Source organism: Fundulus heteroclitus, unplaced genomic scaffold (assembly GCF_011125445.2).
Source record: "Fundulus heteroclitus isolate FHET01 unplaced genomic scaffold, MU-UCD_Fhet_4.1 scaffold_84, whole genome shotgun sequence".
NCBI lineage: Eukaryota > Metazoa > Chordata > Actinopteri > Cyprinodontiformes > Fundulidae > Fundulus > Fundulus heteroclitus.
Genome location: NW_023397296.1, coordinates 932,993 through 951,084, shown reverse-complemented (window position 1 = coordinate 951,084; position 18,092 = coordinate 932,993). Strand labels below are relative to the sequence as shown.

The window sequence follows — 18,092 nt, the reverse complement described above, 5'->3', positions numbered from 1 at the left end:
TTGTGTATGTAAAATTTATCCAAAAGAAAAATGCTCAATAGTGGTTGTGAAGAACCAAAGATCCGCCTCCCCCGTACTGGCCACCCAACCAAAACCCCCCTCCCACCCTAAATATCCATAAGGCCACTCCCTCTCCTGCCTTACCCTAGCCACCCCCCACCCCTTTTTGGGGAGAGCAGAGGCGCCAGCCCCAGTCCCGGCAAGCCCGCCGGGCCCCACAACAACCCCCCACCAAGACCCCGGACCAGGTGACCCGCTCCTCCTCCCTACGCCCGCTCAGATGTTGTGTTGTTGCGTGTTGCTGTTACGTGTGTTTAAAACTGGGAGTACCAAAAAGGGGGGTTCCCGGCACAGTCCACCCCCCCTCCGGAAGGATGCTGTTGCCAGCGCACCCCCTCCAAGCAACTGCCCAGAACCCTCAATGTCTAAATGCGAGAGGGGGTGGAGGGAGCCATCCGAGGTGAGGCTCACACAACATAATCTCCCCCCCCCCCCCCCCCCCAGATGTCTTTATCCCCCCCCCCCCATACAATGGGCTACATGTATGTGCATTTTGAATGTTTTGTTAAAATGTTAAAATGTTTTGAATGAAAGTATCTAAAATGCATAATAAAATTGGGGTGAGGGACGTAATCAGAAAGTGGCAACCTCCAGTAAAGCCCTCCTCCCCAAGGTCCTACATGTGTGGCAGCGTGATAGAGCAGGCAGAGGGAGGAGTCCAGGGATGGGGAGAAAAGGACTGGGCAGCCTACTGCACTCCCAGGGAGCCAGCTCCCCTACTGACTCCAATAGGCAGCCCCGCTCCCCGAGAGCCCACCCAGAGAAGGGGGCCCCACCAGTCGCACCACCATGACCAGGGATAGGCGGCAGGGCCCGCGAGCCAACCACCACCAGGACCAACACCTCCACCACCCCCAACCCACCCACCAAACCTCCTGGCTTCCACGGGGGTAAATAAAAATACAAATAAATAAAAATATTAAAAAAAAAATTAAAGGGGGGACCCTGGCTAGCCAGCCCGCACAAACCATCCGGAACCCATCCCCCCAGACGAAACCCGCGCCGGGACCAGGACTGAGATAGGGGTCCGGACACGAAGCCTTCCAAACGTCCACATCTACACAATTTAGACGACACAGTAATACCCAAATATTTATTATTTCCTGATTGCAATTGTAAATCTAGGTTTTCTGGAAAGAGCAATTAATTGGCAGTGTTGTGGATTTAGCTGAAAACATCCCATCTTGCTGAAAAAGACTGGATATTCGACCTAATTTTATATAACTGCCTTCCTCCTACACAGATTAAACCATTTTCTTCAAGGAAGGGTTTAAAGTCTCTAATTTTTGAATCTTTGTGCACAGCCTTTCCAGCCTTTAGCTCTTTTATTTCCCTTTCAAAACTATGGATTTGCGCTTCATGTATCCATACCTTCTCAGCTTCTGGGATTTCCTCCGCTGTTATTTCTCCCACCGTCCCTTGCTTTGAGCGACAGTTGTGAAGAAATCTGTTAATCCATGCTGTCCTTTTGTAGCTTGCTGTAATTTTCCAACTGCAACGATGGCTCAGTCTGCAACCTATCGGTGTTACTGAACTGTACGATGACTTGACTTGCCTTTAGTTCTGCTTTAACCTCTTCCTCTGAGAGCAGTTTTGGTGTTGCCACTGCAGGTGGTGTTCCAAGTATCTTATCTTTAAAAAATAGTAGGCCCAACCACCAGAGCTCTTCCTCTTTCAACCTTGATGCAGATTGTCCTCTTGTGGTGAGATCAGCTGGGTTCTGTTTACCATTACAGTTTCCATATTTCAGGTGGTGTCAAAGTCTGTATCTCCACAACTCGGTTAGCAACAAATGGTTTCCATTTCTTTGGTGAACTGTGAATCCAGTGGATCACTATCATAGAGTCTGACCACATTTTCAGCTGGGTGATTTGCATATTCAGTGCCTTTAACAGGTTATTTGCCAACGTTGCTCCAATTAAAGCTCCCATTAGCTCCAAGCAGGGAAGTGTTATTGTTTTGATTGGAGCCACTCTGGATTTCGAAGCTACGAGTGCAGTTGCAGTTTCTCCTTCTGCTGTTTGTCCTTGCAAATATGCAGCTGCACCATAAGCCCTTTCACTGTCGTCTGTGAAAACATGGAGAACTTGTGTTTTACCTAGCACCTTTTCTGTTCCATACCACCTTGGAATGACTATTCGGTGTATCTGGGGGAGCTCCAAGCACCACTGCTGCCATGCATTGGAAAGGTCGGGAGGCAGCTCATCATCCCAGTTTAAACCCCGACGCCACATTTCCTGAAACAGACACTTAACACGGACAGTAAATGGAATCCAGTTAGGAATCCTATAGGATCAAATATTCTGGCAGATGATCTTAAAACACTCCGCTTTGTATTCTCTTTTCCCTTTAGAATGCTCATCAAGTAATTGAAGTCAAATGTAAAGTTGTCCGTTTCCGGTCTCCACACTAAACCAAGTACTTTTAGCACATTTCAGTGTGTCTCGGTTTCTTGTGTGATGTCAAGGGAACAGTTTGACCACTTAGTTTTTAACTCTTGTGAGGTTGTTGTCCACTTACACAGGTTCATGTTTGCAGCAGCCAGTATCTCTTTTGCTCCTGTGGTAAGTGTGTAGGCCTCGTCTGCATTACTTGAGCTAGCAATCAGATCATCCACGTCATAGAGCAAGTCTCTCATAATTTTTACTGTTTCTGGTTGGATGTCTTGATATTTCTCCAAATTATGTCTGATTGTGGCAGCAAGTAAGAAAGGACTTGAAGTTACTCCAAACACAACTCGTCTCATTCTCATTATGCATGTGCTTGTGCTCTCTGCATCTAGGGGCCCTGTAAGCCACAAAAACCTCACAACATCTCTGTCCCTTTCAGCGATAGAAATCTGCAGGAATGCCTTTGTGATGTCGGTTGTGAAGGCTACAGGATGTTGTCGTAATCTGATCAAATTGCTCATTAGGTGAGCATTCAAGTTTGGGCCAGGTAACAAACAGTAATTTAAAGAGGAGCAACCTTCTTCATGTGATGAAGCATCAAACACTATTCTCAGCTTGCTAGGTACCTTGTCCTCTCTGATCACTGTGTGATGAGGTAAGTAGTAAGTCACATCAACAGTCCCTGAATGACTGCTCTCAGGTACTTTCTCACAAATTCCCTGCTCTGTGTAATCCTCTATTACATCATTGTATCTTTCGTACAGAGACACATCAGATTTCAGTTTTCTTTTCAACATTTCAAATATTTTCTGTGCAACCCTTTTGTTATCAGAAATCTTGGGCATGTCTTGTCGCCATGGCAATGCTACTTCATATCTGTCATTAATGAATTTGACTGACCTGTCAAAGCTGTCAATGGCTTTCTTGTCATCCAATGTTTCTTCTCCTTTGGTGGAAATGCCCAGTGACTATTTCCCAGAACGTTCTCAATTAGTTTGAAATGTCCACTGGGTTTTCACTGACTCCAATGTGCAGACATGTTGCTTCATTCATACTGGACATCACAACTGGTCCTTGCACTGCCCAGCCAAATCTTGTTTCAACAGCCACTAAAGCATCTGAGAGTCTTTCAGTTTTACCTGTGACTACTTTCCAGTAGTAATCCGCTCCGATAAGTACAGACAGTTCCAGTTCATCCTTGTCTCCTGTAGCCACATCTGCTACTGGTAGTTAGTTTTTCTCCAGCTGGCGCTGAATGTGCTCACTGGGAACCTTCATGACCGCAGTACAAAGCTGTGGTGTTTGGACGGATTCTATCTCAAATTTCTGTCCTTTGTTTCTTACATTTTCAAGTTTTATGACATTGCATCTGGTGGTTGTTGGGTTCCTTGAGTCAAAGGTGTGAAGATTCAATGTCTCTTCTTTCAGCACTGGTAGCTTTAAATCTTTCACTTGTTTCTCATGAACAAAACTGCATTGGCTTCCTCCATCAATCAAACAACGCACAATTTTCTCTCCCCCAGGTTCTTGCTCCTTTAATCCTTGCTCTCACCGTTGCAAAAGCACAGTTTCACACTTTTCTGGAGTCGGTTTAGCTGTGTGTGGTATTACTGATGAGACAGTGTCATTTGTGTCCGCGGCAGCATTTGTGGTCTCTTCTGGTTCTTCTCCTTTGTCACATACTACAGCATGATGTCTCCTTCCACAATCAGTGCATGTTACGTTTTTCAATCTGCAGTCTCGGGCAAGATGTCTAGGTTTCAGGCATATGAAACACCTTCCCATTTTTTTTTAACCTTTCCTTCCTCCCCGTGACTGTGTCTTCAGTGCACTGTTCTGACTTCTGACTTGTACTGTTGCAGAATAGGCAACCGAGTGGTGAATTGGAACTGCCAGTATGGAGTGCTGCAGCTGATGGCACATTAACTCTTTTCCAGTTTTCTCTGCTTAAATCCTGCTTGTAATGTTGTTTGTGAGCAGCAGGTGCATCTTTCATTTCTCTTGGTTTTGTTAAATGTGCAGCACGCTCTCTGCTTTCAAGTAAGTGAACTTCTCAGTTTTGCTTAAATCTGGATTTTTATGAATAGCATTCACAAACTGGTCGCAAAACTCTTGCCACATGCACACTTCTCCGTTGTATTTGCTTATTGAAAGCTTTGGGAGTTTTACCGAGGGTCTGCTTGCTATTGACTGTGTACTTGCATCACTCAGCCGAGTGCCTGTTAATATAGTGGTGTCCACTTGAAGTTGTTGTTCTTGTGTAGCAGCCCTAGCAATCTCTCTTTCTGCTCGTGTCCTCCATAAGTTTTTGCTGTCCTGATATTCCATTGTCCTCACAATGTCCGCATCTAACTCCTCCAGAGGAATTTCCTTCTCTATTTCTGGCTCAAGCTCTTGGAGGGTTTTCTCCTTCTGTGATAACATGGCTAATAGCTCCACCAAATGGTCAACATTCACATCAGTCTCACTTGTTTTCTCTTGAATTTGTTGCACAAGCTTTGCCTCAGATGCATGCAGAACAGTCCGTTTCTGTTTTAATCTCTGTAGTCGCTCCGTCATGTTTTTTTTTTTTTGTCACGTTGTTAGCAGCTATCGGCTCGATCCCAACAAAGTTCCTTTTTACTCACGTATTCCCGGGGTTTCGGCACCAAAAAATGTTGTGCATTTAGCTAAAAACATCCCATCTTGCTGAAAAAGACGACTGGAGATTGAACTTAATTTTGTATCACTTTACTTCTGAACTGCGGCAAAAAAAGCATACACATAGAGCTCCATTTTCTAAAAGAAGAAAAAACTGGCTTCTTCGCTGGTCAGAAATCAAACCCAACAATCATGGCTGACAAATGGCACCCACGCCATCTAGTGGAGAAATACTTACACGATCAAACCCAGTACAATCTTAACCTGAATTGTATTTATTCCATTCTATTCATTTAACATGTGAACAATATGAATTAACCATATTATAACAATATTCAACAGGCAGTACCATAGATTTAGACCAGTTTATAGAGTAATCTGAAACTTTTGAAAAAGATTCTGGTAATCTAATTACTTGAGAGAGGGGAGTGTTTGCATGCTGGAGATAAAGTAATACATCATCAGCATAAAGACTAATCTAATGCTCTATTTTCATGCATTTTATACCTTTGACAACATTAGTTTGTCTAATTGTTGCTGCTAGAGGTTCGATAAAAATGGAAAAAAGTGAGGGGGAAAGCGGGCATCCTTGCCTAGTGCCCCTCTGGAGACAAAAGCTGGAAGATGTTTGGTTATTTGTTCTGACACAGGCTGTTGGAAAGCTGTAAAAATTGCCAAAACCAAATGTATGTAGAGTAGCGAATAAAACATTCCAGTTTACTCTGTCAAATGCTTTTTCTGCATCTAAAGACAATATATTCGTTTTAATATTTGTACTGGTGTTCGGGTCTTTGGGACCCCTTTTAATTTTTTTACTGAAAGAAAAATGATACAATCAATTAATTTTTCAAACTCAGATTCACTGGCCTTGGCTCATTTTCTGTGAAGACCATATGCCAGAAAACAATTTTAATGACTACACGCCGTACCCCCCCCCTCCCCCCCCCCTACATCATTGCTGCTCCCCCCTACATCATTGCTGCTCCGCCTCTCTGCCTGCTCGGACGCTTTTTTCTCTGCTCCCTGCTTGCTTGCATTTTCCTGCGTTTTACTTTTTATCTCCTTTTTATCTCTTTGCCAAAACCACGGAAAGTTGGATTTAGTTATTTTTATTTATTTTCTTTTTATTTATTTTTGATTTTTATTTTGCAAAGATGCCTACCTTCACCACAGTGGACCTTGACACGCTTCTACAAAAGATCGCCGTTATAGAACAGAAGATATGCCGACTCGAACTGAATTATGATGTAAACGGCGCGTATGGAAATGAAACAACCCTGCCTGCGACTCCAAACGGGGACCACCAGCCCAGCAACTCTCTGAACAAACAGATCCCTGAGGAAAATGAGAATCCCTGGATCACTCAGGGTGCAAGACCAAAGGATCAACGAACCCCACGCCTAGACAAAGAAAACTGGCCGAGACTACAGAGAGATGTCCCAGGACAAGTGAAACAACAGCGGGCTGCTCCCACAACAAATGATAGGAGTAAACCTGCTGGAAATGCTGGAATTCCTTTACGAAACAGATTCGCTCCGCTCCAAAATGTGACCCAGGAGAATCATGACAACACTCAGAGGTACGTCAACGACTTTCGCTCTAATACATCAGAGAAAAGACATGCCACGGGGCCAAGGACCCTGATTTTATGCAGTGGGTCTGTATGTGGGATTAAACATTTCTGTAACAAGAAAAACACAGAGGTGTTAATTTATAACAATTCGAACTATGGCCTGGTGTCTGATTTATTAGACATCCTTCCAAGGATCTTGAAAGAGCGCCCGACCTTGGAAAAACTCATAATACAAGCTGAAGCCCTGGGTGACGTCACCCGGATAAGAAAATCAGAAGTATTGAAAGAGGATTACATTCGTCTGTTGAACTTAGTTCATGGCAAAAATGTCAAGGTGCTTCTCAGCGGCCCTTTCCCGCCCGTGGCTTGTGGAGACGAGATTTTTTCCTGAATTCTGATGCTAAACAAATGGCTGGAAAAAACATGCAAAGAAACAACTGTAACCTTCATAGACAACTTTAACATCTTCTGGGAAAGAAGACATCTGTTCAACAGAGATGGCTTCTCTCTAAATAGGTCAGGTGCAAAACGACTGATTTCAAACATCTTCTATTCTGTAAACCATACAGCATCAGCTTTGTCCCAAAACAAAGAACATCCAGTGCCTAAACAAATGATAAGCCCAGTGCAGCCCGAACAAGCCAAGATAAAGATGGCCAGAAAGATGACACAGAAAGAGGCTACATCAGAGCTACAGGAGGATTCATCCCAGATCTCAGCAGGACAAAGACAGGACCAAGAACCGCCATCGTCACGAACACCGATCCAGACTACACCCGCCTCGCCTTCTTCTCCACAAAGCCCAGAGGTTCCTTTCCTGGATTTTTCTCACACCATGAACAAAGTCCTTAAGATTGGTCTACGGTTGACATCCTCTCCACATATTAATTCTGAAAACCACAGTTCTGTGACTAAATCAGCATCTTCCAAAGAACGCAGAGGTCCAGATCCTCCTCCTCCTCTACATATCACAGAACATGCCTGTCCTGAAGACCTTCGCATAACGTCCTTGTGATATGCAGCAGGCCCTGGCTGTACGTTTATCAGTCAAGACCGCCACCAGCATAAGCCTGGGCCTCCTGACGGAGAACATGGAATATCTGTTATGATACGTGGCAGAAATAAGAAAAGCAAAAGGAAAACAGACAGGAATAATCAGTCGTACTTAAAAGTCATAAACTGTCAGATGCAACCTGCCACAAAGACACCATCAACCACCAAATCATATAAACTGGGTTTATTAAACATTAGATCTCTGTCAGGAAAATCCCTTTTAATTAATGACTTCATTATTGACAATAATCTTGATGTTATGTTTTTAACAGAAACATGGTTACATGAATCTAATGAAGCAGCTATTCTGCTGGAGTCGACCCCTCCAAACTACAATTTTCTTTGTGAGAGCAGACAGCAAAGGAAAGGTGGAGGAGTAGCAACATTGTTTAATGATTCACTAAAGTGTAAAAAGGTGTTTTTGGGAAAATTTGACTCTTTTGAACATTTGGCTCTCCAGGTAAAGAGCCCGGTACGAACTATGTTTCTGAATGTTTACAGGCCTCCTAAGTCCACATCAAACTTTTTTAATGATTTCAGTGACCTCTTGTCTGTGATATGTGTTGATTATGACTTTTTAATTATTGTTGGAGACTTCAACTTTCACGTTGACAACCCTGAAGACAGAAGTGCAAAAGAACTGTGTGACACACTTAGAAACTTTGGTTTAACTCAGCATGTTAAACAGCCAACACACAAGCAGGGGCATATTTTAGACTTAATCATCACTAAAGGTCTAAACATTTCACAGGTCAATGTAACTGATGTTGCCTTATCCGATCACTTCTCCGTTACCTTTGAATGTATCATTACCAGTGACTCATTTAGCCAAAGGGACATCGTAAGAAAACGCACCTTTAAGGACAATGCCACAGAAAATTTTATTCAAGCTTACTCTGCTACCTCAACCTTGGGCTGCAACTCAGTAGATGAGCTAGTAGATAACTTTCATTCTAAAGTCTCAGACATCATTGACTGCATTGCTCCAGTTAAAGTGAAGGTTTTTTACGGGAAGAAAAAATCTCCTTGGAGAAATGCTCCATCAGTTAGAAGTGAAAAAAGGGAATGTCGCAAAGCTGAACGCAGGTGGAGAAAGAATAGACTCCTGGTTCACTATGACATCTATAAAGAGAGACTTAACAGATATAACTTACAACTGAAAAATGCAAGAGAATCTTTCTTCTCTGAGATCATTAAGAAAAACATTAATAACGCTCGTGTCTTATTTTCCACAGTCGACAGGTTAACAAATCCTCCTGTGTCCGTGGCTTCAGAACTCCACTCCACCAGGGCCTGCAATGAATTTGCTAACTTCTTTACTGAGAAAATCCTAAAAATTAGAGGATCAGTTTGTACATCCACACCAGCTCCAGAACCAAAGCGGTACTCAGCTGGAACTTATCCTGACAAAATGTCCCAATTCAGCCAAATAAACTACAAAAGCTTAGAGCAGATAATTCAGCAGCTAAGTTCCTCTTCATGCTGTCTTGATGTTCTCCCCACAGCTTTCTTTAAAAAAGTTTTACCTGTCATAATGTCTGATTTGACTCAGATAATAAACACGTCCCTCCTGTCAGGTGTTTTCCCCCAGTCCCTAAAAACAGCAATTATCAAACCACTGCTGAAAAAGAATAATTTAGACAAACTTCTACTCCAGAACTACAGGCCCATCTCAAACCTCCCCTTTATCAGTAAGATTATTGAAAAAGCTGTATTTCAACAATTAAACACCTTCTTAACAACGACCAGCCGATTTGACGTTTTCCAGTCAGGTTTCCGTGCTCACCACAGTACAGAGACCGCCCTGATCAAGGTGTTTAATGACATCCATATAAATACAGACTGTGGAAGAACCACCGTGCTGGTACTATTGGACCTTAGTGCAGCATTTGATACTGTCGATCACTCCATTCTGTTAGAACGCCTGGAGAACTGGGTCGGCCTCTCTGGTACAGCACTCAACTGGTTTAAATCCTACTTAAAGGACAGGGACTTTTTTGTATCGGTAGGTAACTTTACATCAAAGATGACAAAAATCCCATTTGGGGTTCCCCAAGGGTCCATTCTGGGTCCCCTCCTCTTCAATATCTACATGCTCCCTCTAGCCCAGATAATAAAAAATAACAACATCAGCTACCATAACTATGCAGACGACACACAGCTCTACATCACCATGTCACCAGGTGACTATGGACCAGTTCAGGCACTGAGTAAATGCCTAGAAGAAATCAATACGTGGATGTGCCAAAATTTTCTCCAATTGAATAAAAACAAAACTGAAGTAATAATATTTGGACCAATAGAGGAAAGATCAAAAGTTAGCACACAGCTTCAGTCGCTTCAGCTAAAAACCACTAATCAGGCCCGCAACCTGGGTGTAGTGATGGACTCAGACCTGAACCTTCAAAAGCATCTAAAGACAGTTACAAGGTCGGCTTTCTATCACTTGAAGAACATTTCTAGGATTAAAGGACTGATGTCTCAGCAGGATCTAGAAAAACTAATCCATGCGTTTATTTTTAGTCGAATTGATTACTGCAACGGTGTTTTTACAGGTCTGCCTAAAAAGTGGATCAGACAGCTGCAGCTGATCCAGAACGCTGCTGCCCGCGTCCTCACTAAGACTAAGAAAGTAGAGCACATAACCCCAGTTCTAAAGTCCTTACACTGGCTCCCTATATCTCAGAGAATAGACTTTAAAATACTTCTGTTAGTCTATAAATCCTTAAATGGCTTAGCTCCTAAATACATCACAGACTTGTTATCAGCGTATAAACCATCCAGACCATTAAGGTCTTCTGGCTCCAGCCTACTCTGCATACCTAGAACCAGAACTAAACATGGAGAAGCAGCATTTAGTTCCTATGCTCCAATTATCTGGAACAAACTTCCAGAAAACTGTAAAAGTGCGGAAAGCCTGAGTTCTTTTAAATCAAGATTAAAAACACATTTGTTTAAAATTGCCTTCAACTGTCCTAGTTAACTGAATCACCACTTTTTTGTTCTATTTTCTTTCTATATTTTATTCCTACTTGCTCTTATTCTGTTTTATTTTGCTATATTTTAATCATGTAAAGCACTTTGCATTGTCTTTGTACTGAATTGTGCTATATAAATAAATTTGCCTTGCCTTGCCTTGCCTTGCCTACACATTTCTATTACATATAAGATGTCTGGGTCCACTGGACCCAGGGCTAATTGAAGTGTGGAAGCTGATGTTCTGTGTACACAACACTCTTTCCTCCTCCAGTCTGGGCACATTTGACTCTCTGTTTTGTAGTAATCTTTAGTTTCTCACACTCTTTCAGCTACAAATCTAATAGATGGAGTATAAATATAGCTTTGATAGTGTGGTTTCTCATAACAACCAATCAAGGTGGCCAAAAAAATACTATGCACAGAGGGCCCTGGAACTGATTTTGGAAGAGGGAGAAGTTTTTGATGATAATGTAAAGGGATAGGATTCAAATAAAGAGGTTTCAGAATTTGAGATCCCAATTCTGTAAATTCAGGGTCTGACAATGACTCTAAAGCAGGACGAGATTGAGCATCAGCCAGTACCAAAACGAAGAAAAGTCACCAGACCAGGCCGTCTGCAGCAAGCCACAGGGCCAAGAAAAAGAAACAATAAGAACAAGACAGCATGGTGCAAGTGAGGAAATCTGAAAGTCAAAAATTTTGAAATTGAATAGTCTCGCCCAAGAAAAGGGCCTCCCCACAGGCTACCAATGTGATAAGGATGCAACCAGGATCAACACAAATGGTAGTTACTCACACACAGGACATGAAGTCTTCTTTTCAACTTTTCATACCAGTTTCCATCCAGGAAATTATTCTTGACTGCACCAATTTAGAAGGAAGACATGTTTTTGGAGCGAGGTGGAAGAAAATGGGCCAAACCCATTTACATGGCTACTTCGGGGTTCTTATCCTTGCTGGAGTTTTCGGGTCTAAAGTCAAACCTTCCAAGTTTGCATACGCGGGTAACACAACCCTGGTATCCCATATGCCAAATGAGTAGGATTCAGGAGGAGAATGCTGCCCTATCCACCCAACCTACAGAACCAGAATCTGCAGAGCCTGAAGTAAGTGTGTGATGCTGTTCCAGTACATGTTTTGCGAAACATGTACTGGAACAGCATCACACACTTACTTCAGGCTCTGCAGATTCAAGAAGAAGCAGTGTGAAGTGTGGAAGATGGACAGAAAAAAACAACATAGATGCATCAAGTGCAAAAAGTATATCTGCAACACACGCCCCTCGTGTTGTACAGGCCATTGGCTAAAGGTCATAGGGCTAATGCGTTGTCTTGACTGATAGGTTTACTCAGTGTTTACTCAGCTTGTGTTGTGCACCTGAATGGGTTACATTTCTGAGTTCAGAGAACTGACAGTCAGCAGTTTTGGAAAAACCTTGCTTCACATGTAAATTTGTTTCCATTTATATCATGATTTTATTATAATTAATTTGCTTTATTATGTTTTAAATAACCAAATATTTTGTTTATACAACTTGAAATTGGGATGAAGCAACATCTGTTAAATATTTTTACACAAAAGTGTTTGATTGTGAGGCATTACAAAGCACAAAATGCAACGGGTCCACCAGACCCACAAACATTGGCTGAGTAACAACAGTATGAACACCACACAAGGGTTAAATGAAGTAATCTGCGTGTGTTTGTGGATGACTGCCTTCCTCTGATGAAACCAGTTTGATCAGGGTGGATTATGAGAGGAGTGACTTTATCTAATCGTTTTGCAAAAGCTTTACAGATTATTTTAATATCCACGTTAAGGATATGGGACGATAACTGGTAGTAAACATAGGATCTTTGCCTGGCTTAAGCAGAAGACTGATGGTAGCAGAGTTCATATTAGCTGGAAATCTGTCAATTTCCTGAGTTTCATGCAACATGCTGTGGAATGTTGGTGCCAGAATATTCCAGAACCTACCTATATAATGTCTATGGGTTCACATAAAGCTTGTTTTAAATATATAGTTAATTCAGGCAAATAACATATTACGGTGTTCCCTTAATGACCATTTTTCTTTCGGTTAATAAATTCTTATACTTGAAGATAAGTTTTCACTCATTTATTCTTTGTATGAAGAATTTGCCGTTAGAAGAGTTCCAGTGCTTGAACGACTCAACTATAGTCCTAATATCAAAGCAAATTGGGCTGGTATTCACCAGACAGTTACACAGTGTAATGTTAAGTCAAGACTTATTTAATAAACATTAAATATCTTAAAAGTATGTAATTGCACAACAGGCATTATCACAAATTGCTGAAGATCACATGATTCAAGCATCTAAAATGAACAAAGATTTCAACAACACCATGTTCAATAAAGAAATATCCAGACAATGTCAGTATAAAGCTGTGGATTAAGAATAAGAAAGATTTCAAAACAGTTTAACGTTACATTTTTTGTTTTTTGTAGGAGACTAATGCCTTCAGTTGCATTTTCTTTATCATCAGCTCGAGCAAATTCCAAGCTTGGAGACTCCCATATTCTTGCCCAAAGACCCACCACTGGCCTGGCTGCTGGCTAAGATGTGGGTGCGTCACTCAGAATTCCAGGTTTTCCAGCTTCTGTCTCACCTTCTTAGGACTCACTTGGTGATAGAGGTGTTCTGTGTTGCAACTCTTAGACAGCTGCCTGCAGTACACCCTATATATAAGGTAAATAGAACTCATATTATCTATTAAATTCTGGGAAGTTTCTAATGTGTTAATAGATCAGTGTGATTTGTGAAAATTATACAAATTAGGCTTTGAGCCACCAGTCTTAAGTCTTGTTCTTTTTTGACTGATTCATGATCATAAGTATATTTGAGAAGCATATACAGTTTACCTGTTTGAACAGTGAAGTAGTAAAAGGACTGAGATGTTTGTTCTTCTTATCTGAAACTTGTCTACCTTGTTTATTTTAATAACTGTTAGCATTTTGTTTTTAACTGTATTTTTGAGCAGTCCGTGTGTTTTTCCTGATACAGCTCCTGGCTCCTCATCTGCGCTACACACTGGAGATCAACTGTAGGGGGCGAACTCAGCTCATCTCTCCCAATGGAATTTTCAAACGGGTATATCACCAGAATGTTTAAACTTATTTGATGAACAGTAAATCAAAAGTATTGTTGCCTGCAACCTTCTCTACGTACTGAAAATATTAACCATACCAATAGCACCAATCTTTTCATTGATGTCATGTGAAACAAATAACTAAAATGTATAAATTCCCATTCTTAACCTATGATTACAGGCTGAGATTGGTGGTGTAAAAGGTCCTGTCTGTGTGCAGGTTGTGTCTACAGGTGGTGATGGTCTTTTGATTCTTGCCCAGAGAGAATACAAGGTGTTAACCTATCGCTCCCTTCAGCCACACTTTGACTTCAGTGATAGAGGAGTATTCCAGCTCCCAAACTACTTCTACAGAGAAAATGCTCTGATGCTGTGGGATGCCATTTACAGGTATCTACATCTAACTTCTCATGCTTAATGTTTCAATTAATAAGAAATGTAAGAAAGTTTTGAATAACAAAAAACTTGTCTGAGATCTATGTCTTGCATTTTTACCAGATATCTGACAGTTGTAGCAGCTATGAAGATTTAAATTAAACCCCTTTTCTGCAGCCTTGTCAGTTACACAACATCTTTTAAATTCTAAAAATAAGTTCATTATATGAACTGATCACTTCACCAAGCTTGGCTTTGGCCCTTCTGAACTCTACAACCCACCAATGGTTATGTACAAATTAACTGGAGAACAGTTCAACCTCAATAAAGGGACATTTAAAAATAACTCTCCTTGCACCTTCACTTTGATCTGGTTAGGGTGTGTCCAAGAGCACAGCGGATTACTGCTACATTCAAAATAACTGGTTATAGAGGAGTGCTGCTAATAGCTAAATTAAGTTGTATGTATATGTTGTGGGTCCCAGTGATGGTACCACAGCATCAAAATGGTAACTATGTGTAGTACAGAAAGGGCACAGTGGCAATAAACACACAATGTGCATTGATAGGGTTATGATAAATAACCCCTTATTACCCTACAAAGGAAACTACACAAACACAAGTTTAGACTTTTCTGCAGAAAAAGACAGAGGAGCCAAGAACGAAGAACAGAGCTGCGTAGGTGAGGACGGATGAGGCACTCCATGGTCTTCATCAGGTGGGAGATCAGAGTGACTGGTCTGAAGTGGGCCGGTTCCCTGGCGTGCGGCATTTTGGGATACGGTACTACACAGGAGGTCTTCCACAGGGTGTGGACCGACCCCAGGCTTAGGCTCATGATGTAGATGTAGCTAAAGACCTGACAGAGCTCGTCTGCACAGGTCCTCAGGAGCCTTGGGGAAATGTTGTTCCGTCCTGAGGCTTTCCTCTGTTTCAGCTTCATTAGCTGGCCTCTCACCTGCATTGGTGTGACTGTGAGGAAGGCAGGACCGATGGTGTGGATCGGTCAGGGGTTGGTGATAGTGGCGGTGGGGGGGGGGAGGGTAGGTCTCTGGGGGCTGGGGGTTGGAGACGCGTGGAGGGTTAACGGCAGGTAGGGGGCCAGTGTGAAAGGAGTCAAACCGGGTGAAGAACCTGTTTAACTCATCTGCAAACTTGGTGTCACCGTCTGTAGCACTCCTGGTCCTCTGCCCAAAGCCAGATATGTTCTTCAGACCTCTCCACACATCTCTTACGTTGTTCTGCGCCAGCTGCTCCTCTATCTTCTTCCCGTAATCCTTATTTGCCACCCTGATCCTCCACTGGAGCTCCCGCTGAGCTCTACGCTGATCCTCTCTGTCCCCTGAGTAGAAAGCCCTCTTCTTCTGATTCAGGAGGACTTTGAGCTCAGGGGTCACCCAGGGGGGGTTGTTTGGAAAGCAATGCTCTCCACACAGAAGTTCATGTAGCCAGTGATGCATTCAGTCAGGCTGTTGATGTCATCACCGTGAGAGCTTTGAAACATGCTCCACTCTGTGGTTCTGAAACAGTCCCTCAGTCTCTCACTGGCTTCATCTGACCAAACTTTCACTGACTTCTTCTGTGCTATTGTCCTCCTCACCAGTGGAATGTAATGGGGGAGCAGGTAGACGAGGTTGTGATCCGAGCGTCCGAGTGGGGGGCGGAGGTGTAGGCTCCTTAACATTGGGATAAAAAAGGTCCAGCATTTTATTGTCCCTTGTTGTGCATGTGACGTACTGGGTGAGCGTGGGGAGGGTGGAATGAATGGAGGCATGGTTGAAATCCCCTGTGATCAGCAGGAGAGCGCGGGGGTGCTGTGTCTGCAGTTTGTTTACCGTGCCATGAATCTGCTCACACGCGGCGGTGGCATCCACGGAGGGAGGTATATAAACACAGAGCACGATCACGTGGCCGAACTCTCACGGCAAGTAATAAGGTCTTAAACTCACTGCGAGAATTTCAACATCTGAGCAGCATATCTGCTGCTTCACGTTAACATGAGCCGTGTTACACCATCTCTCATTCACAAACACCGCCAGCCCCCCTCCTCTCTCTATGCATGCATGCATACATATCTATCTATCTATCTATCTATCTATCTATCTATCTATCTATCTATCTATCTATCTATCTATCTATCTATCTATCTATCTATCTATCTATCTATCTATCTATCTATCTATCTATCTTTTTTTTTTTTTAAAAGGGAGAGAATGATAAAACCTTCTTTGTCTGCTCCATCACCTGGAAAGAGACACAAAAAGAACAGCACAACCAACAGACATAAAGCAACAGATACACTCGAATAACACCTAGATGCCATTGCTAAAATCATATATATTATTATGTAAGCTGACATGTGTAATGTGATATTTGAAAAAAGAAAGTGAAAGAACATAAATAAATAAATAAATTATAAGATTACTGTATATAAGTGAACACTTAATACCTGGGACCCAACACCTGTGGGAGATGTGAAAGTGCACTAGTTTAGGTGAAGATTATCCAGAAATAGCTTGATAGTGATTGTAGAGAACCGAAGACCCACCTTCCCCGAGCACAGAGGCAGGCGTCAGGGAACCCGTAACCCCGGACTCCCAAAGGGGTCCCTAAAGCAGGTCGCCCAGGAGGGGCCGACACAGGATATCTGCAACCCCCCCCCCCCCCAAGGAAGGAGCAGAGACGACCCCGAGGAAATCCCCCAGCCACCGCAATGCCGACGCCCTCAAGAGCCGCGGAGACGAGCCCGTGGGCTCCGCCGGCAGCTAGCCCCGCTGAAGTGGTCCCGGCCATGGGCCCTGAGGGCCAGAGGCCCCAGGGGCGCCCCGCCCCCGCGACGGGGGCCCCGGCCGCCCCCCGGGGCCCCCGTCTATCTATCTATCTATCTATCTATCTATCTATCTATCTATCTATCTATCTATCTATCTATCTATCTATCTATCTATCTATCTATCTATCTATCTATCTATCTATCTATCTATCTATCTATCTATCTATCTACACATGTATAGGGTAGTTCATTGTTATTGTTTCCATCCGGGTTTTTCGCGCCTGCGCGCCGGACTGGTAGGCAAAAGGCGAACACAATGGCGGACGCAAACAGAGAAACCGATGAGTTCTCCACGTATTTTTCTTCTTTAGATAACGTATCACAAGATCGTTTTAAGAGTAAGTTGATGGTTGATGGTATCAGATTGCCAGATCCACACAGCAAAAGCCTGAAGGGACGGAGCGAGTCTGTGAAATGCTGGCAAAGGGTTCATTGCTGTGACATATACAGCTGCCTTATAAACACGGCAGGCCAGTACAGACGAGAGAGCACGAAAGCCCCTGAAACCACTGGACGGCTACAATTATATTATATCGGGAAAAAGGCTCCAGCAACCCCCGCGACGCCATGAGTGGTTAAGCGGGTCAGAAAATGGAATGAATGGATGGATGTTCAGACATGTTTGTAACAGCAGAAAGTGGAGTCGGACACAGACAGCACCTCAGCAGAGAGGAAGACCCGCTCGGTAGGTTAAAAAAAACATTGTTTACTACGGATTATTTTGGTGTTTTTGTCTTGTTAAAATGGGTGGGGGTATTAGCGACATTGCAGCGTAAACACAGAAGTACTAGCGCCAGTGAACGGGCGGAGGGAAGGTGGCGATCGCTACACGGGCTGGAGAAGCGGCAGCAGAAGCAGCCACTGTCTGGAGCAGCAGGAAACAGCTGCTACTCCAGACAGCGGCGGCTGCTGCTCCCACTTCTCCGGCTCGTGTAGCGATCGCCACCTCCCCTCCGCCGCTATTTAAGTAGAACAATGACTAGAGCAGAATTAAGTTGTATTTACTGGAGATGAAGTGTAGACTGCAAATTCTGTCGTAGTATGATGGCTCCCCCAGTCCATTGGGAGTGTCTGCTTGTGC

At 43.1% G+C, this 18,092-nt stretch overlaps 1 protein-coding gene across 1 annotated transcript in view; it reads left to right on the top strand.

Moving 5' to 3' along the window:
• Positions 1-18,092, top strand: part of alox12 (arachidonate 12-lipoxygenase) — a gene marked incomplete at its 3' end in the record, with an annotated part of 121,759 nt that overhangs the window by 72,574 nt on the left and 31,093 nt on the right. Inside the window, 3 exon segments of the mRNA XM_036134515.1 lie at positions 13,204-13,407; positions 13,722-13,808; positions 14,027-14,196. Coding sequence (XP_035990408.1) covers positions 13,204-13,407; positions 13,722-13,808; positions 14,027-14,196 — 461 coding nt within the window.